The following is a 26,350-nucleotide window of genomic DNA, read 5'->3' on the forward strand; positions in this document are numbered from 1 at the left end:
ATTTCAAAGAGATTAAAAGATTTTTGCAGGGTATTCCACTTATTTCACTTTTTATTCAAGACCAAAGAACCTCAGGCAGCCTCAGTGCACCAATTAAAGGATTAGCCAGCATGAGGCCAACCGTGAAGTCTGGATTGAGGACATTAGTTATTAGTTTATGCAGCTGGTTTATTCTTAAGAACAGAGTGGACCTCCAGTGGCCCTTGGAAATAAAAGTGCGCACACTTAGGAATGGAGTTCCAGAGGGGAAAAAAACTGTTACAACTTTGAGAGAATTTTTTTTCTCCAAGCCATTTCAGTTCCAGCTACGCGTTTAGCCATGTCTGTCTATTTAAATGCATTATGGTGGAGCATAATGGCTTTATATAATCAGTGTAACTGCAAATGAGTGAAAGGATGGGAAAAAATAAATGAATAAATGCACAAAGCTCATCGTCTACCTTCACTTTGCATACCACATAACACTTTCGAAGCATTTGCCTTCCAGTACAAAGAGCATTTAGACCAAACAAACTCAACCCCAAAGAACTTCTTAATGACTCAAGTGATTGGAACACTGCAACTTTTAACATGGCATCCAAGACAAGAGGTGTGACACCATAAGGAAATACTTAAAATGGTCTTAAAATACCTGCAATTAAACAAAATCTTTTCTTTTAATATGGAAGAGGCTTTGTCTGACGGCGGTATAGCCTAGTTACACCATTATCTATCTTCTCACTGTGCAGACCCTCAGGCAGGTCTACAGAGAGTCTGAATGAGTGTTCCTGCTCAGCAGTGCACAGAGAACAGGTATCAAACAGTACAGCATCCCCTGCTCTGTGCCCTGCTGGGACCAGCAGAGCGGGATGCAGCAGGGCACAACCCACTGAGTAAACATCTCTCTGGGGAACTCTCTCGTATTCTCCACTCTCTCCTTTTTCTGGTGTAATGAGAACAAAGTCTGTTTATTGGCTGCTGGCGCCTGAATTCATCCATAGAGAGTTTGAGCAGATTCTCTATCTCTGCCACTTGCGTTCTCCCCCTCTTTTCCTGTCAGACAGCATTTCATTCACTCATGCTCACATATTTCTCACTGTCCTCATTCTTTCGTTTTTTGGCTCCCCTTTGAGCTAACTCCTCCCCATCGCTTGCCTTTTTATCTCAGCTGAGTGAATTTTCTCATTCATCACTTTATCCATCGCACTACTCACTCTGAGCCAAACCCTGCTGCTCCTTTTCTCTTTCTCTGCTGACCTTTGGATTCTGTCCATCTCACTATTCTGTCAGTCTCCTCAATCTCGGCCTCCCCAGTTTCCTTTTCCACGTTCCTCTTATCTGTCGTTTGACATCGTTCTGTGTTGATCTTGGCCGCCACCTCGCTGTCCTTTCATCTCTTTCTTCACACTCTGTACCGAGGTCCTTTCTCACTAGGAGCCCACATGCTGGTTTGTGTCTGCAGGCTCTGTCCTTGAGTAGAGGTCAAGTGGGTTTCCTCTTGTTAAAGAGGTCTCTCCTCAAGCTGCTGATTGTGTGCTTATTTGTGTGTCTCTTTTTTGAAACAAGTGTAAATGTTATTTCCAAATGTACGTGCCGGTTAAACCTCAAGGACGTATGTTGTTTGCATTTGTGTGTTTTCTCTTTGTACAGAGGAGTGGCCAGGCATGTTCTTTCCTGCCAGTGATTGCCCTTGACACACACACAAGAGGATAGACACACACCTGACTGTATGCATTTGTGTGCGCAATGGAGACGAGAACTGTGATTGCGTGTGCGTGCATGCGTATGTCTGCGTGAGTTTGCGCTTGTGTTTCCTGAGGATAAACAATACCATCCAGCCATATTATGAATCCACTGAGCAAACTGACACTGATTGCACACAGCACACACATTCACAAACAAAACACACATAAAACTCTGTCTCCGAATCAACTTCGACAGGCAATGTGCTACAAGTGCATCACAGTTTTTGGGCCAAGATGGCTACACTTGACCTCAATCACTCCAAAGCAAGGAGGAGGCGGGGACTCACTGGACAGCTAACACCTGAGCAGCAAGTGGAGCAGTTGGCCTGCACTGCCTGGCTGCAATAATGAATTACCTGGAAAAGCCCTCTGGGAAGTACACAGTCAGCTGCTGGCAGTTCACTGGAGAATTAAGCATGGATCTTCATCCACTGCATAATAAAGTGATCATGTGGCTGTCTGGGGAGTAGTGCTAATTGCTGATCAGAGTGAAATCAAAGGTGGATACATACCTGAGAGTTTTGGTGGTCATATCAGCCGCTGTGATGCCATGGTATATCAGTGTTTCGTTCCACACAGGGTTCAGGGTGTTCTTCAGGGTTTTTGTGCGAAGCTTGTTTGCCTGAGGAGAAAAACACAGGAAAGAATGACAAAGGAACCATGAAAAGAACAAATGAAGACCTCATATTGGAAAAAGAGAAAGAAGAAAGATCATGAAATAAGTAGAGAGACAAAGACAGGGGAGACATCATTTATCTCAGTCCCTCTGGAAATTGCCAACATCTGCTGCCGAGTCTGTAGAGGAGAGCGAGAGGACGCAAGGCTTCCCTTGTCTCACCTGTCCGTCTGTCTCATCCCCAACATTATGAGACAGCCAGACTTCCAAAATAAGCACTGTGTCTTCAACACAACACTGCACAGCAGCCAACATAATCAGCATGAAAAATTAAAGCCCCTCAGAAAAGGAGATGCTCAAATCCCTTAATAGTATCCCATCCATAAATAAAGTTTGTAGCCTCCTAGTGCCTCATTTCCCTTAATTGCCTCAGGGTTTTTCAGGCTTATTTAACTTTGCATTTCATACTTTCTTTTGTATTTATTTTAATCCCTTAATAAATTGGGCTTCCAACTGAATAAAATTTTATTTTCACCAAAACTCTGAAAAATGTTTTGTCAAATGTCTCTAGGTTGAAAATGGCGCAATTCTTGGATAGTAATACAGCCTTGTGGAGCCACAGGCAGAGATGACTGTTTTAAGGCAGACAGCAGGAAAACATTTATTGAGTGTAATTTTAGCCAATTTCATGTCAACAAAAGCCATAAAGAATGCCAGAAACAACACTGAATTGAAGTAATCTCACCAGCACCTGATAAAGTTAATATCTCTGTATCATAGACATCCATTTTCATCCAAAAACTACAAAACAAGGCTACTTAAAGACTCAAGAGGGATTATATTTATATTGTTCTAATCTGTGTGGTCAAGTTGTACTGCTAATACTCTGAAAATCTGAATGTATGAGTTTCTTTCATTTCTTATATTGTCAAATTTGGAGAGACATCTTTGTCCTCTTATGGTTTTGTAAAATCCAATAGATACTTGATGTAGTCTTCATATGTTCACCCACCTTGCCCCCAGTGTCACTCACACTGTGGTGTATGAATGCGTGTGAATGTTTGGTGGTGGTCGGAGAGGCCGCTTCTGTCAGCCTGCCGCAGGGCAGCTGTGGCTACAAACATAGTTTACCACCATCTGTGTGAATGTGATAGCAAATGAATAATAGATCAATAATGTAAAGCACTTTGGGTGCCTTGAAAAGTGCTATAGAAATCTAAACCATTATTATTATTATTATTATTATTAGTAGTATTAGTATATGGTCCTCTGGTACAGTAAGTGCTTAGTGTTCTCATTTCTTGTCTGAAGATAAACACCTTTCTCTTTCCCCCTCTTCATTTCTGCCACAGTCAGCCTCTTGCCTCAGGGCCAGATGCTGAACCCTCCTTTCTGTCTTCTTTCTCTTGGTCTGTTTTTGTCCTCTCATCCTATTGTTCGGTTTGTGCTGCTTCCCCTCATGTTCCCTTTCTCCCACTCTCCCATCACTGTCCTCGTTTTATCCAGTGGTTTCGGCAGGAATGTTCCGGCTTATCTGTAAGAGTCAGCCCTCCAGAGTTCACTCCATGAAGGGGACAAGTGTTTTCGATTCATGTCATTTGTTAGATTCATTAATGTGCAAGCAAAGCTGGGCAAAAGCACCGTCACCACTCGCTGTGGTATTGCACAGCTTTATGTGTGCCAGCACAAACGGCTATTTTACAAATAATCAGCACTTCTTATTGACGGAATTGGGCTGTGATGAAACATTTTACAGAGCACATATGCTATATCTAAAACACATCCAAGACACCAGCTCCTCATAGTCACTCTCCCACATTTTCCCTCCACGCTGATGCTTATGCATCTGTTTCTAAATGTTTTATCTGTAGCCCTCCATCTGTCCATCACACTCTCCCTCCTTTCTCCTCTTTCTTTCTGCTTGGATCCTTCTACTTATTTCACACTACCTCGCTCTTGCTCCCTACCTCCCAGAACTGTGGATAAACAGAAGCTGGCTGTGGCTGAATTTTCTATGCACTGCAATTTGGAATGGACATATGAAAATGAACATCACAGAGGCAAAGACATGTTTGTGTGCGAGACAGCGATAGAGAAAGAGTGAAGGATAAAGGGAACATCACGCTTCTCTGTGTGACTGTGACTTAAGCCTTGGCATGTGTCTACATGTATGCAAGGTCATGTGCTGCATGTGTTGCTGTGTGCGTTTGGCATCAAAGATTGCATGCTGAATGTATGCTCCATGATTAAATAGCATACATTATAGGATAGGGGAAGGAAATGTGTGGGGCACAGGGGAAATGCACATCTGTTCTAACTCCTCTAACTCTATTCTGCACAGACACTGAAGCCTTATGCATTCTGTGTTACCCATTCCAACTCTGGCATCCTGAGTCTGAATGTGGACAAGAGTATCTGTACAATTGTGTGTCCATGTAAGCAGACTCACACTTTGCAAGTGACGTGGTCCCCGTCTTCTGGATATTTAACAAGCAATGGTTCATGGGTACTTACCTACTCATTGATGCTTTCTCTGCCCCCCCCCACCCACCCACCACCACCATCCCCACCACCACCACCACCCCTCTCCCCAACACTTTCCTGTTGACGTGAGCCGTGTAACAATCCTCCCTGTTTCCATGACAACCACCTGCTGCTGTCCTCCCCTCATCTGTCTCTCCCTCCCTCCATTTCTCCACTCCCTCTCTTTTCCTCTCTCTCGCAGTTCCGCCCTCTCAGTTGTCTCCCCTCTCTCTGCACACTGTTGGTATTTCAAGGTCACAGAGGGTCACAGTGCGATAGTGAGATAGAGACAGAGATAACGCTGGAAAGTGGGGAAAGGAGAACGATAACAATGGGAGGGAAGGCAGACAGAGGAAAGCTGGAGGACAAAAATCCCCCAGACGTTGTTATTGTTAGCACCTTAGACCTTAGACAGTTGCCTCAGTCAACCTATCTTGGCTCAGCGTCCTTCCCTCACTTATCATAACCTCATTTTGTGTCAACCTTGAGCCAAAATGGCTGACAACAGGTTGCATTCTGTGAGAGCTGGGGGGTTGCTGTTGTGGCAAGCCTTATCTTCCCTGCTCCTTGAACTGAAAACAAGACAAGTGAGGCGCAGCAGACCAGAACATGTTTGTGCTCAATAAAGCAGAGCATTGGACGAGCCACATTAAGCAGTAACCAATCGAAATGGTCTCTGCTCAACGGTTTGAAATGACACACTACATTAGTCTGCTGTCCTGTTACATATATTAAGGTTCTGACCCTTGCATGCTGAACAAGAACCTCTATGCTCACGAATCACCAACATAATGAAGTAAATGTGATTTTTTTGGTATTTTCTGTTAAGTTGGTATGTCTGATAAGTTGTTTCAGTTTCTGTGTTGTATAGGACTTCATTGTGGGGGGGGGGGTCAGTGCCTGGGACGGTGCCACCTTGTGTAGTAAAAGGTTATGTTAATTGCCATTGAGGTAAGGTTGGAGCAGTGACCTTGCTAGCCCCAGGGAGAAGATGAAGCTTGACATATGGATCAGCCAGCCCATTGGAGTCCATGGCTTTCAGTCCCTGTGAACAAACACACACAGTGGTAGTACACACAAGCAGACTCACACACACATATTGTAGTGTCAAAGGTGACGTCACCATGCCCTGAAACACTTCACACAACTGACAGGGTCATAAAAAAGACAGCGCATATGACAGACCTACAGTTGTTACACATCTATGCTTCTGGCTACTTCTTTCCACGCCACTGTTTTGTACCCTCCTCAATTCCTTTGTGTTGTCCTCAAGGGACCCGTTCAGTGAGATTTACATAATTAACATTATGTGACACTACATGCAATAAAAAGCTTGTGTCCTTGCACAATGACCATAACAAATGTCTGCCAGAGCACAGGAGCTTCACGATCTTACATTTAAGCTTGTCATGATATGAATTTTCAGGCCGCAGAAGTTGTGGAGAAAACTCTCTTCTTTAAAAAAGTAATGTGTTATCTTTAAAAGATAACATCGCAGTAATGTTTTCATCATGCCTTCAAGGAGAATTACGCAACAACGCCCTAAGATAGAAGTGTATTTTATGTGGAAGACAATGGAATAGAGTCTACCTTTGCTTTATGAATCGTACAATGAAGACAGTTGTTCTCCTGATCAAAGAGCAAAGTGAACTCCAGCGTTCCCAAGTATGCTGAAAACAACAAAAAGCACAGCAATTACTGCCATGCATATTCACACATACACACTCAAATGCTCTGAGTCACATTTGTAGCAGATGGCCTTTTAAAAACATGATGCTGCCTAATATGAATTGATCTGTCTTGTTTGATTACTGTTTGAAAATGAGCAGAAAGCCGAGTCCCAGAGTTGCAACGTTGTCTAATAAATCATCAGAGGCGCTGTGTCACATAAAGTGGGAGTGACAAACAGTTTTGGAAACATGCTTGACTCCACAATTACTTTGCCAGCATATGCTGCGCTTTTTATAAATATGCCAACTCTTCTTGAGCTAAGTTTCAGAATTGGAAGTGTTGTTTTTCTGCTGTTATTTTCACATGAATAAATACACACAGAAGTAAACAAACTTCAGCAAATTCCTCCTGCACTGAACTCACTGTCATCATCATCAGAGTCAAACACTTCCTCCCTATCTCCATCGTTGTCTCCCCTCCTCTCCGGATCCTTGTAGCCTCCGCCCGTCTCTCCATTGAACGTCTCCTCTTTTAGGATCTTTTTCTCCCTCGGAGGCGGAGGTGTGCAGGGGTAGTCGTGGAAACGGGGGAAGAAATCTGAGATCTGTGGGATAGGGAGGATGGGGCCTGGGCACACATTGATGGCAAAGTGCTCCTGCATAGAGATCTTGACTGGTGAGGGAGGGGGTGGTCCAGCCGAGTGGGGCGTTGCTGAGGGGGAGGAGGCTGATGAGGACGGGGTGGAGGAGGAGGAAGGGGGGATGGCCAGGTGGGAGGTGGGGGGGTGCGGCGGAGGTTTGGAGACACTCATGTGGGCTGTCGAACAGGACTGTGAGATGAAAATGAAAGATGGCGTGGGACAGGGAAATGATAGAGGTAAGAAAGAAAATAACATCACAACAGTAACAGAGGAATAATAAATTCTACAAGAGAAAGACAGTCATTGTCTGTCAACTTTATCCTTTGAGTTTGTTCAACTGCAGAAGGGGTCAAATCTGTTCAAGAGAAGCCAACAAAGACAATATGTGTTGAAATCCCCAATACATATGAAACATCTTGGAAAAAAATACGCTTCTATTTTCATCCGTTGATGCAATACTGACTTCTGAAAAGCCAAAATAGAATTTGCCAAAAACCTTTGCACTTCAAGTGTGACTCACACATTCAGTCAGCTCACCAAGTCTGTGCTCTGAATGAATATTCAAATGTATTGCTGTAAAGTATGAACAAGTGTGTATCTGCACTTGACTCTAATCCTTCGCTTATCTCTCTCTCTTTCACTTCTCCCTCTCTGATCTGCAAGTCCCCTGAGCAATATTTACATAATACCAGCCTTTCTTGGTCCTTAGCATATTTGCCACTTAATGAAATGTAATAACTGTTAACCAAGCTATAACCTTATTAATCTAAATGCTAACGTTTCCAATTTTCCACACAGTCATTAAGCAAGATTGAGGACATGTTTACTGTTACTATTAGTTTGATCCTAAATGATCTCAGAGCAACTCACTGCAAAATGGGATGTGAAAATGACGCCCCGCCAATTACATATGCCATCCAAGTTATTGTCAACTTAAAACTGTAGAAGATAAACAGTGGAATTTGAATCATACCTGTTTCCTGTAAGGATGTCATAAGTACATACTTTTAAGCTCATAAATGCACAACCACTTTGTGATGAAGTGTCTTCATTTGAAAAGAACTGAAATGTCTTTGTAACGCCGTCAGGTCATTTGAGGATGCATGTTACTTGCTACCCCCCTAAATTTTCCATATGTCTTCATGTCAGCATTGGTTAGAACCAAGTTTAACTTCCTGTTTTATTTAATCACAGCACTATGCCTTTCTGTAATATTATACTCTGACCATTTCACTGATTTAGTCAGTTGTAGAACTTTCATTGAGAGTATTTACTTTATGGGTTGTGATTGCTTTCATTGTCTATTAATTTGATCATCATTATTTTTCAATACCGATTCATCATTTAATTTTAAGTGTGTTTGATAAATAACAGCAAGGTCCAAGATGACGGTTTCACATTGTTGTTTTGTTCGACCAGTAGTCTCATACACAAATTAAAAAAAAAAAATTAAAAATTAAAAAGAAAAGAAACAAATGTTCACAGGTAAGAAGATAAATGCGCAACTGATTTTGCTTGATAAATGACCCAGATGAATTAATAATCCAAATAGTTGCAAGTCATTCTCAGATTAATTGCTTCAACGTTAATTAAACCCCAGGTTTTAATGGCCAATAAAACCTCCCTTTGGAACAGTAAGGCTCTGAACTCAATGCGTAGGCTTTGTTTCTCATTGTATTTTTCATTAATTTTGTATGTCGTGTGTTGCTAGTACAGAACACAAGTTAACAGCAGCTTAGATTTTTAAGATTAAAGTGTCTTACATATTTCTGAACGATATAGCAACAGAATAGCGTAACGTACTGGGGTGAATCCTTAATTTAAGCAAGTAAACAAACTACATTATAAATTATCTGTGTGAAATTCACTTTGTTTGAATCACATTCTCTATGATTTACCCTTTAAGCATCTGAAAGCATGCTCTGTAAGGCTCTCCTCCACAAACTCAAATATTGTACGAGAATATGTAATCAAACCAATAACATCCCTATCAGTCTACACCCATGTGAAATATTTCTTAACTCAACTGTAAACTTGCATTTCTTAGAGCTCATCCCTCTGACCTCACTAGTTACACTATTTAGACTCTGCCTCACGCTCACGTACACATACACATGTGCATCAAGATCCAACAGACAAAGACCCCAAACTGCCTGAGCCCATCCTCATCCTCAACACTACACTCTCTCATATACATACACTTATGTAACGACACCCAAATTCCGCGCCTGGGTACCCACATAAGGAAACCCACTCCCAGCATGTTGCTCTTAAACTCACTGGCTGCCACTGTCTTCAATACTGAGGGGCGCACATGCAAGCACATGTGCACAAGCACACACACTTTCACACGTCGGACGCATCTACAAATATAGCCACAAAAACGTACCCAGGGACAGTCTTCATCTGTGCCAGCACTCCATCTTGCCTGCTCTCACGTCCTCTGTTTCTCACACACTGAGGAGCATGCAGACCAGCTTTGAGTCAATATATCCCTCTGTACTCTCTCTCTGCCTCTCTCTCTCTCTTTCCCTCTCTCTGTCTCTGTTCATCGTTTGCTCCCCTCCTCTGTCCCTCCCTCTTTCCTTTTAGTTGTGACGTATCCAGTTAAAATCCCTGTCAGTCGTCTACAGACTGTGCATATACTACTATCCCTCACTTCCAGCAGTGGTGAGATTTTAGGAAAACCCAGGGGGAAAAAGGGAGGGGGGGGTTGAGTGTATTTTTTGCTGGTGCTGTATTAGGTTTGCATTGAAGGTGTGAAGACAGAGACAGACAGAAAGTGTCACGAAGAGCAGACTCATGTGGAGACAAACCCACATAGTACAGATCATATAGACACAAGGACGAACACAAAGCAAAAACAAATACACAGAGTAACAGATATACAGATACAGAATGGAAAAGGGGTGTGAAAACAGTAAATATGCACACAAAAGGAAATACTGCTCCGCATCTTTTTTTTTTTTTCTTTTTTTTTTTTAATCCACCACTGATGGATACAGAAAGGAAATTAAATTCAACATGTTGACTGAGCTGAACAAAGCCACTGCCAGCCAGCCACAGTCACCACCAGATTACTTTTTGTTGGCTCTGACTGTGGCCAGTATCAGCCAAGCATATGTGTGTGTGTCTGTCTATGTGCGTGCACTTGGGTTTTGTCTGTATGCATCCAACTGTGGCAGCCCTCATGGTACGGCTGACACCTGCCTCATGAAATTAATCACACACAACAATACATCAATAACAGTGGGCTTGTATGCAGAGTGTCATTGCAATAAAATCACCGGTGAGACTTGAATGAATGGATGAACAGATGGATAAGAGGCATAAGGAGTGGTTTTGAGAGTTTACAAGGAAAACATACATTAGTCCCAAACTCTAAGATTTCAGCGGACTACCTTTAGATTTGTATACAGCTTGTTTTCACTATGGCATAATTTCAATAACTTTATGCAAGGTCACAACATTTTTTCCAGAATTTTTTTTACATCCTTTTTTGCTAAGAAGGTTCCAAACTGAGTGAAATGACCCAGTAGTATCTTGGTGCCAGCCATGATAAGAGCAGTCCAAGTTCTCAAAATGCAAAGGAAAAGAGGTTTGATGCTTCCTTCAGTGTTGCCTTTTGCATAGGACCAGTGGTGTAGTGGTCCCTGGAGAAGTGGCGAAGGTAAACTCTCAATTTTTGCCCCCCTTTTTTTTTTTTTTTTTAAAGTAGTACAGAAAAATGCCGTTTTAGAAACACTGATATATAAGACTACTCTATTTAGTTTACCCAAAAATCTGTCAGTAGTATTTGCTCACTTTTAGAAAAATTATACTGACTTGATCAGTGGCAGTTTGTTGGTATTACTGGTCACACAAGCAGCTGCATGAATTTAAATGTATTCAACATGAGGCAAATATAGGACAACGTTAGCCTTTCATAACATTAGCCTAAGCACAGTTTAACTATTGGACAAAATCTCTTCTCCTCTAAATGTGCAGTCATATGACCAGTAGTTTAAAACAGTGACTCATTCTGAAACCACCTTAAAACTTACGTCAGAATTATATATTCCATGACAGTAGGTTCTCTCGATATGTGTCACTCACCTGAAAGATGTTCATTCTGCCTCTCCCGTTCACATTTCCAATAATCGTGCATCTTTCAATGAGACGTGCAGCGAGCTGTCAATCAACTGGGGTGGCACTGGCGCCTGAGGTGTCCAATCAGGTTCCAGAGGTGGCCAGCGCTAAGCAGAACCCTGACTCTGGCACTAAGTTAGCAATATTTTCCTGGGCATGACCCGCCCAACACTGCCTCTGACTGGCTCATCAGTTCTCATGCCTAAAGTTAACCAATCTAATCAGTGAAGGTACTAAGTCCTAGCCAATTGGAGGCAGAGTAGGGCGGGTCATGGCTTCACCATCCTAGGAGAAAACATGGGCAATTGGGCTCAGGTACTACTGAATGGTGCACATCAGGGGGATTTAGAAGTGGGTATACGCAATACTGTCTGAAAAATAAGTAGGTATACTCTGTATACCGCCGTATACTCTGGACTACACCACTGCATAGGACACACTGGACTACCATTTACTAAAAGGACAGGATGGGATACTGTCCCATAATGCACTGCCGAGGGCAACATCAGCTGACTTGACTATTCAACAAACAAATAATCAACATGATAAACAGGATACAAAAAAGTCTAATGTGATGACGTGTTTTTACTTTAAGCAGTTGTGATAGTAAAATGTGAAGGTGATGCAGCAGAACCTGTACTTAGTTTGCATGAGTCATATCTTCACAGCCTGTACTTATATTATTGATTCATTTTCAGCCCCTTCAATTACAGATACCTTAATAAGGAAGCGAAAAACAGCCAAATCAGGCTTGAGTTGGAGTATTTGTTGGGTAAAATGTCATTTCCAATATAAGCAGATTAAGTTTTTAATTCACCAAATAAATTTAAGAATGACTGTATATATGTGGGCTTGTAAATTTACAGACATAAGCTTAATAGTTTAGGGCATTAGGCTTATTTTGCATAACTTAAAGGTGGGGTGCGAGATGTTTTCCTGGAGCATTTTTACTATATTGCTTAAAATCCCCTTCACACCCTGATTACAACCAATTAATTAAATGCTCTAACACACACACAAAAAAAGAAATGTAGTCACCTGTGTAATGGACAGGACTGAAAAAACATCATTCATTCATTTTGAGCACCCAATCAAAATGATTGAATGGTGATATGTCTACCAAACTCAACTGCCTTTTCCCACTGCGCATACCCCTCTTTGTGCATGAATCGTGCGTTCTCAGAGGCTCAGAGCACTTGTTCAGGAAACAAGTATTGAGTATTGAGTTGAGTATTTTCAAAATGTAGCTTGCTTGAACCGTTTTTTCGAATGCTGCGTTTCCACTACGTGGAACCAGCTCGACTCGGCTCGGCTAGGTATTCTGGAGTCCGTGTCCATTACAAGATACTACCGACTTTACAGTACCTGGTCGTCATAGCGATGCAGCGTGTTACTTCCGTGTTGTCTGTTCAGAGAGTTGCTGGTAAACTTGCTCGTTACGTGTTGTCTCGTCTGAATTTTTACATCGGCCACCAAAGACTGAATCTCCTCGACCGACCATGGTGTAGTTTTGGGCTGTTATGTAAATGAATGTACCGCTATATTTACTGTCCACTTCCGCATCTGTTTTTTGTAAAACGGCGGGTCACAGAGAAAACTGTCTGACCAATCAGTGGTCTGCAGTGTTTACACGTCACGGTTTAACGTCTGGTCCCCGGTCCTGGAACCTCAGCGGAGGTGATACCAAAAAAGTAGTACCACAGTGACGATTTCTCAGACTGCAAGGGAAGCCTGGCTTCCCCTAAAATTACGAAAATTAAATGGTCAAATATGTTCGGTTGTGTTGACATTTTATTGACTACAAATGTGTTAGAACACGTTCATCTCAAAGATGAGTTCGTTCAGAATCAGCTTTATCACAAATCAACAGACTCGATGGTGTTCACTTCTCCTCCATTCCTGTTGCGCTGTTTCCTTATTCGATCTCTGCTCAGTGCATTTGCCCGTAGACGCCGGGCGTCTCTGGGCTTCAATGGGACTGAGTGGAACAGTTTTTTTTCATTGCCTCAAAACTGGATGGTAATTGGATAAATGCCACGATGTTGTCCCGCCCCCGGACGCCGGGCGTCTCTGGGGGTGAATGGAGCTGTGGGCGGAGCTCGGCCGGGCTGGACGCCAGAATCCCACGTGCTGATTGGAGGATCGGTCGAAAGGCTGAATCCCGTTTGATTGACAGCTGTTTTCAGATCTCCTCCTTCACTGACACAGTTCAGTTTAATTCCGTCGTGCATTCTGCTGTGAAATCAAGAGAGAAACCACTACGAAATTACTCGTTCATTTCTTGCACTGTAAATAAAACACACACATTGTACTTCCTTGTTTCAATTTAACATAATTTCAGCGTTTTCTTGTTTCAGTTCCATAATTTAATCATTTCTTGTTCAAGTTTAATATCGTTTTGTAGATAGTTGAATCAGTCAAACTGTCGGCTAGGTCGAAGTGAAAGGAGCATCTCTAGTTTAAAAAGGCTGAAGTCTTACACCCACAACACAATGGGCCAAGGCAATCTAAGCAGCCTAGCTCTGTTGGACATTCAGAGGACACTGGTCCAGTCCCTGGAAAAGACGCCTACTTGGTACAATAAGGTCACTGACCATTTTCTTAAAAAGGAATGGAGGGCCGAATGTATGTTTAAATAACCTGACTTTTTTTTTTTTTTTTTTTTTTTGATGTAAGCCAACAATGAGCTTCCCCTGTCTGAAAGACGAGCAGCCGCCACTGAGTACCGGGTACCAGATTCCAGGTCCTTTTTCATAATGGAAATGCAAAAAGGCCGAGCCGAGTCGAGTCAAGCCGATACCACGTAGTGGAAACGGGGCATAAGATCTCATACCCCACCTTTAACTAATTTGTTACAATTGTGCTGATTCAGGTTTGATACTAACAAATACAAGTGGACAGAGGGAAAAATGCAACTGACTATTAGTGCACACTTAACCTTTATTTAGATCCATTTCTTTTCCAACCGTCATAATGAACTCAAATTTGTACTGCATTGTCCACACTAATATTCTGCTTCAAATAACACCATAGGAATGCACCAGGAGAAGTATTTGAGATGGATTTTTCTAGTCTACCTTCAGAACATTGTAGTTTCATCACATCTGACCTAATATGTTAACATCCCTCTAGTGTCCGCCAGGATTCACTCAGCAATGAAGTGTCCTTTCCTAATTCCTGATAAATTCCCCTTTCTATCTCTCCTTACCCCATGACATTTTCCATCAAGGTACCGCAAAAGCGATTAGGAAAAGAAGATAAGAGACTTTTTTTAAACATATGTTTATGTTTATGTTTATGCATTTGGCAGATGCTTTTTTTCAAAGCGACTTGCAGGGGATACCCATAATGTTGCTGAAAACACATCTGAGCAACTGAATCAATCCCAGATCATAACACTGCCCCCACAGGCTTGTACTGTAGGCACTAGGCATGATGGGTAATCACTTCATCCACTTCTTTTTTTGCCCTGATACACCATCACTCTGGAACAGGATCAGTCTAAACTCCTGAGACCACATGACCTTTTTCTATTGAAACACAATCTTTATGCTCTCTATCAAACTGATGGTTGTTTAAGAAATGAGAAGGTATTGCATCATTTAAGTTAAATAATTTGCATTTGCTTAGTTAAATCCAGGTGGGGACATTTTCACCATTCTATCTATATGTAAAGAGAAAAATGGGACAAGTGATATATGAGGTGAAACCACTTCAAAAGATCAGAAACATACAAGTAAGTGAACACACATTCTCTGAGAGCTCCTTTTATTACTGTCCACAGCAGAGACATTTTAATGACATATTACAGTCTGAAAATCATTACGGCACTAAACTTATTTTCTATGGTTGAAAAGTCAGATAAACAACAGGGCTGGAGACAGAAGGAGTAAATACACGTGAATGCTTGTGCTCATCCATTTGTAAACACTTTGATTTACTTTGGGCAACTCATTATGATTAGTATTACCTCATCAATATTGTGTTAACAGACCATTACACTGTATATTCATTAATTTGTTAGAAGAACACGAGAGTTAAATGAGCTCAAATGAGATAAATGGACAGTTAGTGTACCAATGTGAACCTCTCCCTCTATAAATAGGCGCTTTGTGACGTGGGCCATGTGTTTTTAAGTGCTTTAAAATTCATGCTGAAGTGCTCCCAGAGTGCACCTCTGTTCCATCATTGGTTGTTTGAGTTGGTCTCACGTGGACAAAAATATGACGGAGTATTTGCAGCCTTGGTGGCTCCAGAGATGTTCATCACTTTAATGAATACATAAAAGTCTATGTGTGTGTTAGCGGGTGCTCAACTCGTCTCCAGCAACATTTATCAGACAACTGCAGAGCGCTCACAGCTGACCTGCTGACCACCAAACCTCTCAGACACTCACCATGAGGCCAGGAAACCAAGATGCACTGAACAGTAAGAGGAGGGCTCTCATCTCAGCACTTTTAAGTTGTGAGTGGAACAGACAGGACAGACGACTCTGTACCACAAATTAAAATGTTTTGATGCCATATTAAAAATACTGAAAAGCTGTGTGAAGCAAATCAAGACAAAAAAACATATGTATCATCTGTACTCGGTACCCTTTTATCCCAACATGGGTGTCATTGGTTTGTCTGTCTCTGGCAGCTGATTTGAGTGCAGGGGCCGAGTGGGGAATTTGGACCTGACCGGCCCACTCTCCAGGGGGCGTGGATGAGGTGATAGTGGTCAAAAAAATGTCATGTCCCGTAAAACATTGATATCATTTAATTGTACAGCTGTTGTATGCCTTTAATCTATTCTTGTATTTTATTCTTTTATTTTGTTTTTTCCCCTGTAAGTCGCTTTGGAAAAAGGTGTCTGCTAAATGCATAAATGTAAATGTAAATTATTTAAGTTTATGTAACACAAATCAACCCACAACAACATAATTACAGTGTATGTTTAACACACAAACCCTTGGCATTAGCAACAGCAGTTTTTTTTTCTCCTCTCACCGGCCGCACCAGCCCACTGACTCAGCAGCCCACTGGGAAAACTCCCGGTCCTCCCGATGGCCAGTCTGCGCCTGTGTGAGTGGCATCATTCTCTCATGATGCAGTTTTAGTGATGCATCAAGTGATGTCACAATGGCCTTGACCTTTGACCATCATAATTAGTACACCCTTGAGTCCAAGTGAACATCTGTGCCAAATTACAGGCATTCCTGAGACATTTCATTCATAGGGATAGACAGACATGAGCTCACAGCAGCATTGACCTCGGGCCACCAACATACTTTCAGTTCATTGTTACATCCAAATGAACATTGGAGCAAAATTTTTGTGATTTTCTGTCAAATCTTTTCTGAAAAAGTGCATTTTAAATATAATGGGGATTGGGGTCAACCTACCAACGGACACATCTTTTTATACAGATGCACTGTGGACACATTTCAGTACAAATCCTAAAACCTTAGTTCTCCAAGAAAACATTAGACCTTTAATCCAGTACAGAAGTGCACTTCTTCTTCTTCTTCTGGTCATTTATCAAATTAAAATAAATAAATAATAAAAAAAATAAAATAAATAATAATAATAATAATAATAATAATAATAAATAAATAAATGTTTTTAAAAATCCCTTTTTGCAGTAATAATAATAATAATAATAATAATAAATAAATAAATAAATAAATAAATAAAGAAAGAAAGAAAGAAAGAAAGAAAGAAAGAAGAAAGAAAGAAAGAAAGAAAGAAAGAAAGAAAGAAAGAAAGAAAGAAAGAAATGTTTTTAAAAATCCCTTTTTGCAATAATAATAATAATAATAATAATAATGATAACGATGATGGTGATGATGATGATGATGACGATGACCATTTATACCAAAACTATAGTGCCGCAAACACCACTGCTTCACAGAGGAAATACTTTTATTTATATGTACTTCATTTTTCCTGCAGTTTGAACCAAATGTATATTAATCAATCTCACCATTATCATTATGACAGAAAACATGCACTGAAGGGAATCAAACTGTCACAAGAAAGGAAAACAAAACCTTTTTTCATTAATGACGTTGAAAAGTGACATCGGATGTTCACAAACTAAATATTTAGCACCAAGTGAGAATGGTGACAGCATCACAGCCACAGTGTGACAAGGTGAGTCAGATAATAAATACATTCAACACAGACAGATGCTGTTTTCCATTCCCAGTGACACCAAACCACATGGATTGGTCTGGTTTACCATGAAACTCAATCAGTTGTGTTTGACAAATGAAGTGTGGACAATGGTAATGTGGTATCGATCTTTCTCAGGGGTAAACATTAGGTTGACTGTCAGATGGACATTAACAAAGTGGCATTGCCCATGAGCTGACAAAAGTAAATAAAATGAATCAGCATCAGAAAAAGTCTTTGAGATCCAAAAGAGAAAAATCAGATGATGAATAAGTACATATGAAAACAGAGCCTGGGCATAGGATTCATTTGGACATTTGGGAGGACGAGTTCATTGGGGTAAAAATGTTTAATCATGTTCTGCATTCTGCTGAATTTTATTATCTAAGTTATAGTGGAAATGTCTTCATATGTAGGATTCAGCAGCTGGGGCCTGTCTAGATGGGTTCTCTCTGGCTTCCTCCCATCATCTAAAGCTATGCACCTTAATAAGTTAACTGGTCTCAATCACCCGTAGGTGTGAATGTGACAGTGAATGGTTGTTCGTCTGTATATGTCAGCCCTGTGATGAACTAGTGACACGTCCAAGCCTTCCCCCGATGGTAGCTGACTCTGCCACCACCGTGACCCATTCAAGGACTAAATGGTTTGAGAAAATGAATGAATAATTAAATTATGTTTTGGAAAATGCAAATTCACAGAGTGGGGTACCTAATATACTGTACCTTCAGATATTCTACATTGCATTCAAATGTTTATATTATCAACCCTAAAAATGTCTAAAGTGCAGCTACAAAAAAACATTTATACAGGATTTAAAAAAAATATTAATTTAGCATTAACAAGTAGAATGTCAAAACTGTCTAATCTGTAAATCTGTAACATAGTGGAAACCGGGTTGAAAAAACACATCTTACTCACAAATTTTCCTTAATAACCTAAAATATGTTGTAAATTTCACATTTTAGCAAAAAGTATCATGCTCACATATATTGTATCTTATTTATATGACTTATTTATGTACAGAGAAAATGTATTTCAGCAGATGAAAACCAAATTCAATTGTCTCACACTATAAAGATGTCAATAAATCATAGCAGCAGCTGATATGAGAAGTGTCTCTGCTGTTATTAAATAATTATCAAGGTTTTATGCACAGGAAACTAGCATCACGGAAACTATGCTTATACCAATGAAAAACTTTGATGCAAGGGACTCAGCTTACTTTTGCAGTTCTTGCAGCACAAAACTGTAAATGGGAGTCGATCAAAACAACACTTTAAATAAAGTGAACAAGTCTTCTTTAAGTGAAGACCTGTTACCTCCAGAAGCTGAGAGGAATAATGAATCATCATCATCTCTCTCTTTCTCTCTCTCCCTCTCTCTATCTATATATATCTATATCTATGTATATAGGGAGCAAGATTTCTAACCTGACAACAATTTCTCATCAGGAGCCTTCCATTTTTTTTTTTTTTTAATCTCTGCCTATGTCAAAAGCTATTCTACTTATGTAAAATAATCACAATGTACTCTGCTGGAATGCATACAACTATTTTAGTTGTGCAGTGGCAGGATTGGCATTCTAATTCCATTCACTATCTCTGTGTTGGAAGTCCCCCTGACTAGGAAACAAACTTCGAACTGCAACTAAACCCTGAAAATGTAAGGTTTTGATTGACACAAGTCTTTTTATGTAGCTTTTTTTTGGGTGGGAATTTAGTTATTTTAATACCATGACGTGGTTCTTAGTGTATAGATGTTCCACCACAATATTTTGCAAAGGTACCGTGGCAGCATCTATAGCTGAGCTGTTAAACTACAAGCCAAACAACACGGACAACTTTTACTCTTAGAATGATAGGAGAGGTCACATGATCTATCCCCTCCTACAGAGACAGGTCTGGCTAAGAAAGACTTTAAAATACATATGCTAACAAGTAAAAAGCACAATCCAATGAAATATCCCTCCCCTTTTGAACATTACTTCACCCATCTTCCATACGTTTATGATTAAAGCATACACACGGCTCATCAGTATAGTATAAATAATAAACACCTAGAATGAGAGAAGGGGAGAGAAGGTGGAGAAAGTGTACGATCAATTTGTGGAGGAGTATTCATCCAGTCCTTCTGCATGGCAAGATAATCTCCTCCCTTTGCCAGGGCACAAAGCAGAGCAGGTTTTCCATTAAGTGAACAACCACAGCCCTCCCCAGCCTCTCAGCCAACCATTTGGCATGAGATTAAGTACACCTCCATTTATATACTGTAGCACTCGCACAAGCTGAATTTTTCAACATTTGGTGCACAGTATTAGAATATGCACAGATTGTCTGATACAGATCAAAAGAACTGCCCAACATTTCCTACACTCGCCCTTAAAAGTTCAAGAAGATGCGTCATCATGAGTTTCAGAATTGCTTCTATAAGAGACTGCTTTAAACACATGCACCGAGTGCACTGAATATTTTATGGAAGCCGAGCTTTAGCCACTGGACATCTCCTAAGGGGGAAAAGATGTGAATGGTGTTAGTTTTCCTTAAACGTCTGATGAACAGTTTGAGTGGCACTTGAATTCAGCTCAAGAAACATTAGGAAGCAATCATGGAGTGGTAAAGAAACATCAATCACAGGCAATTCGTTGCACGCAATCTGCAGTGTGAAGTTGGCAAGTGCATTTTTAACAGGTGGCCAGATGTTGACGTTCCTTCGGGGTGGCAGTTGTGTCACAGGTGCTGCTTGTGCTCCACATCACTCTGCTTCAGGGGAATCATTGGCTCTGTTGGCAGAGAGTGCTGTTCTGTCAAGGTGCATTATTCTTCTCACTATGCGACACATCACCAACTTTAGCCCCTCATGATTTCAGGTCTCGCTCGAGAAGCAGCTCATTCTGTCTCCCTCTGGCTCCACCCCCATGTCTGTCATCATCTACCACCAACATAACCCTACCCTCCTCTGATCAGTCTCCGCTCTGCTCTCATTCCCCCTGCGACACAGACAGATTCCATTAACCCTACCTGTGAGGACAGAGTTAATTTGCCCTTAACTCTGCCAATAACACCCAAAAACAATCAGAATCTAATCTCAAACCCCAATGTCACAGAACAAGTTTTCATTTTTCTAATGTTTTGTGACAGGCCCAGCCAGCAATGCAAAAGAAAGAATGACCCCTGTCAAATAAAATGACAGATTGACAGAATGATGTTCCCTTAGGTTAAACGTATTATTTCATTGCTTATTTATTTTCTACTTCTTCCTTTGCTCTTTTTTGAATTTATGTACAAAAAGCACCTGAAGTCCCTGTGACATTTAGACGATGTTTTAATCTAAATTCAGTGCTTCTGCGCTTCGATATAGTAAGTAATCACATGGTTTGGAGTTAAAACAACAGATTGGAATTGAGAAGGAGAATCAAGTTACTTTGGGAGGCTCGTGGTTGCCTAATTTATTATTTTATTTCTTAGGAGATTGAATTACTATCCTTCTGATGCCGATCTCCCACCCGCTTGCTGTTCCAAGTATACGAAGTAAAGCTCAGCACTAACACAACCACATTATTTGTGGCTGACCCAATTAGATCCTGCATAGATCTTATGATACATATTTCTCTCTCTCTCTTTTCTTTCTTTCCTTCTTTTTCACCCCTTGCTTATTTTCGTCCACTATTTGTGATGAATGGCTTCGCTTTTTTAGCACAAATGACAGCTCTGTGATTAATTGTGTGTGCTCCTTCAGTATTTTTCCTTCGGACTTCCTTTTCTGTAATTTCTGTTTCTCACCCTGTAACTAGAAATATTTTTTTCCCTGGGTTGGGTTTGCCCCATCAGCATATTCCCATAAATAAAAGAGGGGGAGAGGTAGAGGTGGAGTGGAGTGAAGAGGAGGGGGGGTAGCCCAAAGGCAGGGCAATGGGCATGTGTGAAAATGGAGGGGTGAATGGATGGAGAGGGAAGAGGAGAGACGAGCCAACTGCTCCGGATCAGGCGTGTGAAGGTGACTCCATTGAAAAAGATAGAAAGATAGAGAAGAAACCAATGACACATACAAATATATGGAGAAAAAAAGAATATGCAGAAAAAAGACAGCCTGAAACTAGGATCTATAGAACAAACAAAAACAGAGAAAGCAGAAAGATGATTGTATTAAAAATGCAGGACACTAAAATAGACAGAGCTAGGGACTGTTGTAGAACAGTTTACACAGCAAAAAATAAAATCCCTGAATAAACCATCAGATCCCAAAGTCCCCTCATAATTTGATGAAAAATGGCCCCGGCTATCAAAGGCATTAAATGACCATCAGAGAAGAGGGGGGATGGGATTGAAGTAAAGAGGGGCCGTATTGTGATAGCAGTGATCGTAGCGAGGTGTGCAGCCCGTGCCCTGTGGCAGGACGTCATGCTGTGTTTAATGAGCCAACAGTGCTGGCAATTAGTTCCTGATATGACATTATCAGTCACCAATAAGTGAACACATCATTAACTTTGAGACCCCTCCAATAGCCTCTCTTCAACGGTCTCTCGCTCATGCTCACTGTGTCACTTTGTCACGCACAAAAATAGCACACACATATGTGCAACTTACAGAACAAATTCCTTTTTAATTAACTGTCAATACAGAGCTATTATCAGTTTAATATTATGCTCTTAATCCACACATGCATTTTGTGTTAAAGCCCTATATACTGCATTTCCATGTCACATATATAATGGGGATTAGTAATGAGACTTACGTAGGATGAATTTTGTGATATGGAAAATAAGAACCCTTCCTTGATGCAGCTGTGGTGTTTATTGCTGCAGACGTTGATTTCGGAGATGTGGCTTCATGCTGATGAAAACTGCACCACTGCCTGCAATCAGTCCAAGCCATGCCAACTCCAAAAGTTGATTTCCACTTAAGTCAACAATTCAAAGGTCCACACTCCATTGGGAGCTGAGTGGTGCATGAAATGCGACAATATTATTGCACTCCCTTGTCTTTTTCTGTGAAGGTAAGGGGTGAAACAAGTTTCCACTTCTTCAAAAAAGCAAAGCGCTAAATAAGGGCTTTGGTTGGACACACTAAGCATATTTGAGCGTAGCGAGAGGGTGTGATCGCACAGGGGAATAGGTTCCTCAACAGTTTCCCTCTGCAGTACTGCCTCACTGGGTAAAGAAAAGCAGGGAGAGAATAGGTAAGAAAGAAGACAAAGTGTGAAACAACACAAACAAGGGTAGAAAGCATAAACCGTATATTTGTCTTAACAGCACTTTTGTTTTCTCACAAGCACAACAAAGTTTATAGTTCTGCTTACTGACTTAATCTATTTGATTTACCAGTACTTTGTAGTAGGAATGCAGTGTGGTCAACCTAAGCCCACATCAAAAAGAGCAATGTTGCATTTTGACACATTTCAAAGTGTAGCGTGACCTACAGTCTATGGGTGTGACATTTACCAGAGTCATAGGTCATGCAGCAGATCTGTCCTGTGAAGTGCGACAAAGTTCAGGTAATGATGTCAGAGTGACCACTGCTCTGTGAAATGCCAAGAGGAACAGCACAGTTTGTACAGACAGTAACACACTTTTCTGACGGACAATGGGATGTAAACTTGTGTGTTGTTCTGGATGAAATAACCCACATTCACATTAGGTCTATACAATACATCATTTTGTGATGTGTGCATGCACAACAGTCACATCGCAGGGATGTGTGATAGCATGCTGTAGTTTTTTGAGCTGCTTGATACATCTCATATCCTTCTCATGTGATTAATGCACAGTTTTCAATCCAAATCACTGATCTGGTTCACATAACATTGTTTCTAGATTGTCAAAGCCTCTGTTTAACATTTCTTTCTTCAGCTTTCTATACATGTTGTTGCAACATTACCATCTAAATGACATTTTTATTTGTTTCTTGTACTGATTCATTGAACATTGCTGTCTCTTTATTAGTTCACTCTACACAGGTGTAAAATGTGAATAAAAACATGTGGATGAAAACACACCTTTTTTGACTAATGTACAAGAGAAGTCTGATGTATAACATGATTTACACTAATTTATTGGTTCATAGATGCATGAAATTTGTTGCTAGTGAGTGACATGCAGATTTTGCATACAGACTAAATCACCAACAAAAGCCATTCTTGATGAGTCGGTGTTAAATTCGTATTCTTATATTACTGGAAAAGGATGCTACTTATTTGAATTTTGTGCAGCCCTCATCTTCAGTGAGACTTATATGGATAATGTACACTAAAACAAAGCTAAATCTATTTCTGACCTTGTTCATGGGTTTAACTTTAGGTGTCCTCTCTGCACGAATAGCTAGGAAATGTTCAGGACAAATCTCCGGTCAATAAACAGTGAGGGGTTCAATAGGAATTGGCTCCAGGGGCCTGAAAATCCCTCTAAATCCTTTTCCTGGCTTAACTAACAAACAGCAGCCATCAGTGATGTCTGACAGTTAAGAAATAGTCTGTGACGACAAGATGGACAGTTCAAAGAGGAAAACACTGTCAGTCAAGCTATGTTTATGTATAGCACACACACTCTCACACATTGCAGAGACAGCTTTATAATGTGCCCGTAGCTTAAACTTCAGAAAGTGAATCCACTGTCATTATACTGGCAGCATTTAACATCCCACATGTCAGTATGTGGACTTGTCACTTCAGGCATAAATGAATGACTACATTTTTTTTCAGTAGTAAGTTAATTAACCTCTTGAACCTTACATTTCCCCTCACATTTTCTCCTTACTTGCTTAAATAGCCTTTTCCACATGCACTACCACATATTCATCATATATTCTCATCTGCTGAACCCTCAGGAACTTTTCAAGATGCAAAACTGGGACTTCATCATTTTATTTACATTTTATTTGTTTCATATGCTTGCAAACTTTCACTCCTGAAGTTTCAATAGTATGAATTACATGTTTTTATTTGGAAAAATGATGCTTGAGCCGGGCCGGTCATGTCTTGAAAAGCTTTAAGGATTTTGCATCTTGAATTCATTTGGACTGAAATGCATTGAGATGAAATCTAAATTAGCCCTAATGCACAAAATGACCCAGCTGCCTCTGCAATCTATCTGCCCTCTTTGTTGTTTAGGACAGTGGCAGCCAAGAACATCTCTAATCCAGACATATTTAGCTGGATAATCACCTTTCATCATATAATCCTCAGGTTAGGTAAGGCTTCATACAGATGCACCTTATCCATTTATCATCCGAGACAGACAAGGAAAAACCATCAAGGAATAGAGTAAACATAGAATAAAATCCTTTTCTCTCTTTTTTTTATTGGCCCCAGGAGGAGGTAAGATTATATGAGTGTTTATTTAGCAGTATGTCTACTATGACTTATGATTTGTAGTTTAGTCTGTTGCATTTATTTTGCTGTATTTAATAATTCAGAACTCCTGGAATCAGCTCTGGTACATTTGTAGTGAGTTCTTCACAGAGTATTTTCTCGGCAACCCACTCATGCTGTAATTCGACTGACAGGCATCCCTTCTCTGCTTTATAATATTTGATTATCTGGATCTCGAGTATATTTTCCTGTACAAGCTAACAGATGGCCAGCCCACTGTTTACGTTTGTTTTGGTTCAATATTTGTGTCCCTATTGCTTGCTTACAATCACATGAGTAGACTTATTTAGAGCAGCAACGCTGTGATTATTAGGCATTTCTCCAAAAACACAACCAAAACGTGGTTGTAATTACATGAGAACTATTCAACTCTTTTATAAGGAGATTATTCCAAATGAAGACCCATGAAAAGATCTGTGGATGAGAAAAATATCTTATTTTCACCCTCTGCTCCCTCCCATCTGCAGCGATACTGAAGGAGACAGTCTCATTTCAGAGCCATGACATAAAATCAGTGCTGGTGTGGAGGAAGAGGGGTGTAGTGGTGGAAGTGTTGAAGAGGTGTGAAGATAGGTGAAGATAAAATGGAGTGCCAGACCCGATTGCATTACGATCGGTTGTTTATGGATCAGACACAGACTGGTTTGGCCCTGTGGGATTGATAGTCTTCTGACTGGACAGCAAGCGAATAGAAAGATAATACAAAAACAAAGAAAACAGAGGAGAGTGTACAGAGGAAGGTGAAGCCTCACCTGAATTCACAACCATTGAGTGAGTGTAGCTCAGAGTTATTATCTCTGTCTTTTCATGTCTGTCACAGACATACATTTTTAAGACTTATCTTTATTACTAGGATACTAAAAACATGAACAGGATTCACTAAGTACTTGGTCATCATGAAACAAGTGAATATGACGAATATATGTACGAAACAAAATAACCTGAAGACAAAAGATTTTATGGTTCAGTGGTTGCATTCATTACATAGAAGTCACCATTTTTTCATTGTATCTTTCTGCCAACCACAGATGTGTCTAATCGGTACATTCTTCAAAAATACATTTCATAACAGCATCTGATACATGTGTAGCCACAACACTTCATCAATGTGCACAAGGAAATCCAGACCAGGACTGCTGTACACATCATGACTAGAATAAAATGCAATAAATGTCCTTTGGGTAAGGGTGCAGTTTTCTGTGATAGTAGTTTAAATATTACTTACAGTAATCTTATTATTTATTCATTCTATTCTGCATTAGTCCAAGGTCTGGTATCTTTCCCTGACCTACATGTAAGCCTAACCATGTGAAATGAAAAATATGAGTAAGATTTCTGTCTAAATGTAACCATAAAAATCATTAAATAGATCCCTATTTCTGAGAAACAGAATTAAAAAGTGAACAATTAAAATATAATATAATATAATATAATATAATATAATATAATATAATATAATATAATATAATATAATATAATATAATGTTGATATACACATACAGATGCATAGGAAATCTAGATACAA

At 40.3% G+C, this 26,350-nt stretch overlaps 2 protein-coding genes across 4 annotated transcripts in view; one reads left to right on the forward strand and one right to left on the reverse strand.

Moving 5' to 3' along the window:
• doc2g (double C2-like domains, gamma) overlaps nucleotides 1-9,694 on the reverse strand; it is a 43,798-nt gene extending 34,104 nt beyond the window's left edge. The window contains exons 1-5 of the mRNA XM_030142853.1: nucleotides 9,564-9,694; nucleotides 6,958-7,363; nucleotides 6,454-6,533; nucleotides 5,834-5,908; nucleotides 2,237-2,346 (exon numbers count right to left, since the gene is read on the reverse strand). Coding sequence (XP_029998713.1) covers nucleotides 2,237-2,346; nucleotides 5,834-5,908; nucleotides 6,454-6,533; nucleotides 6,958-7,345 — 653 coding nt within the window. The 5' untranslated portion in view covers nucleotides 7,346-7,363; nucleotides 9,564-9,694. The remainder of the gene's footprint in view (nucleotides 1-2,236; nucleotides 2,347-5,833; nucleotides 5,909-6,453; nucleotides 6,534-6,957; nucleotides 7,364-9,563) is intronic.
• Nucleotides 9,695-24,634: 14,940 nt separating this feature from the next.
• cabp4 (calcium binding protein 4) overlaps nucleotides 24,635-26,350 on the forward strand; it is a 29,157-nt gene continuing 27,441 nt past the window's right edge. For 2 of the 3 annotated variants that reach the window (XM_030138587.1, XM_030138603.1), the window contains exon 1: nucleotides 24,635-24,771. The gene's annotated coding sequence lies outside the window, so the exon portion shown is untranslated. The remainder of the gene's footprint in view (nucleotides 24,772-26,350) is intronic. The other variant, XM_030138596.1, reaches the window with a different exon arrangement.

The sequence above is a fragment of the Sphaeramia orbicularis genome, chromosome 1, assembly GCF_902148855.1.
Source record: "Sphaeramia orbicularis chromosome 1, fSphaOr1.1, whole genome shotgun sequence".
NCBI lineage: Eukaryota > Metazoa > Chordata > Actinopteri > Kurtiformes > Apogonidae > Sphaeramia > Sphaeramia orbicularis.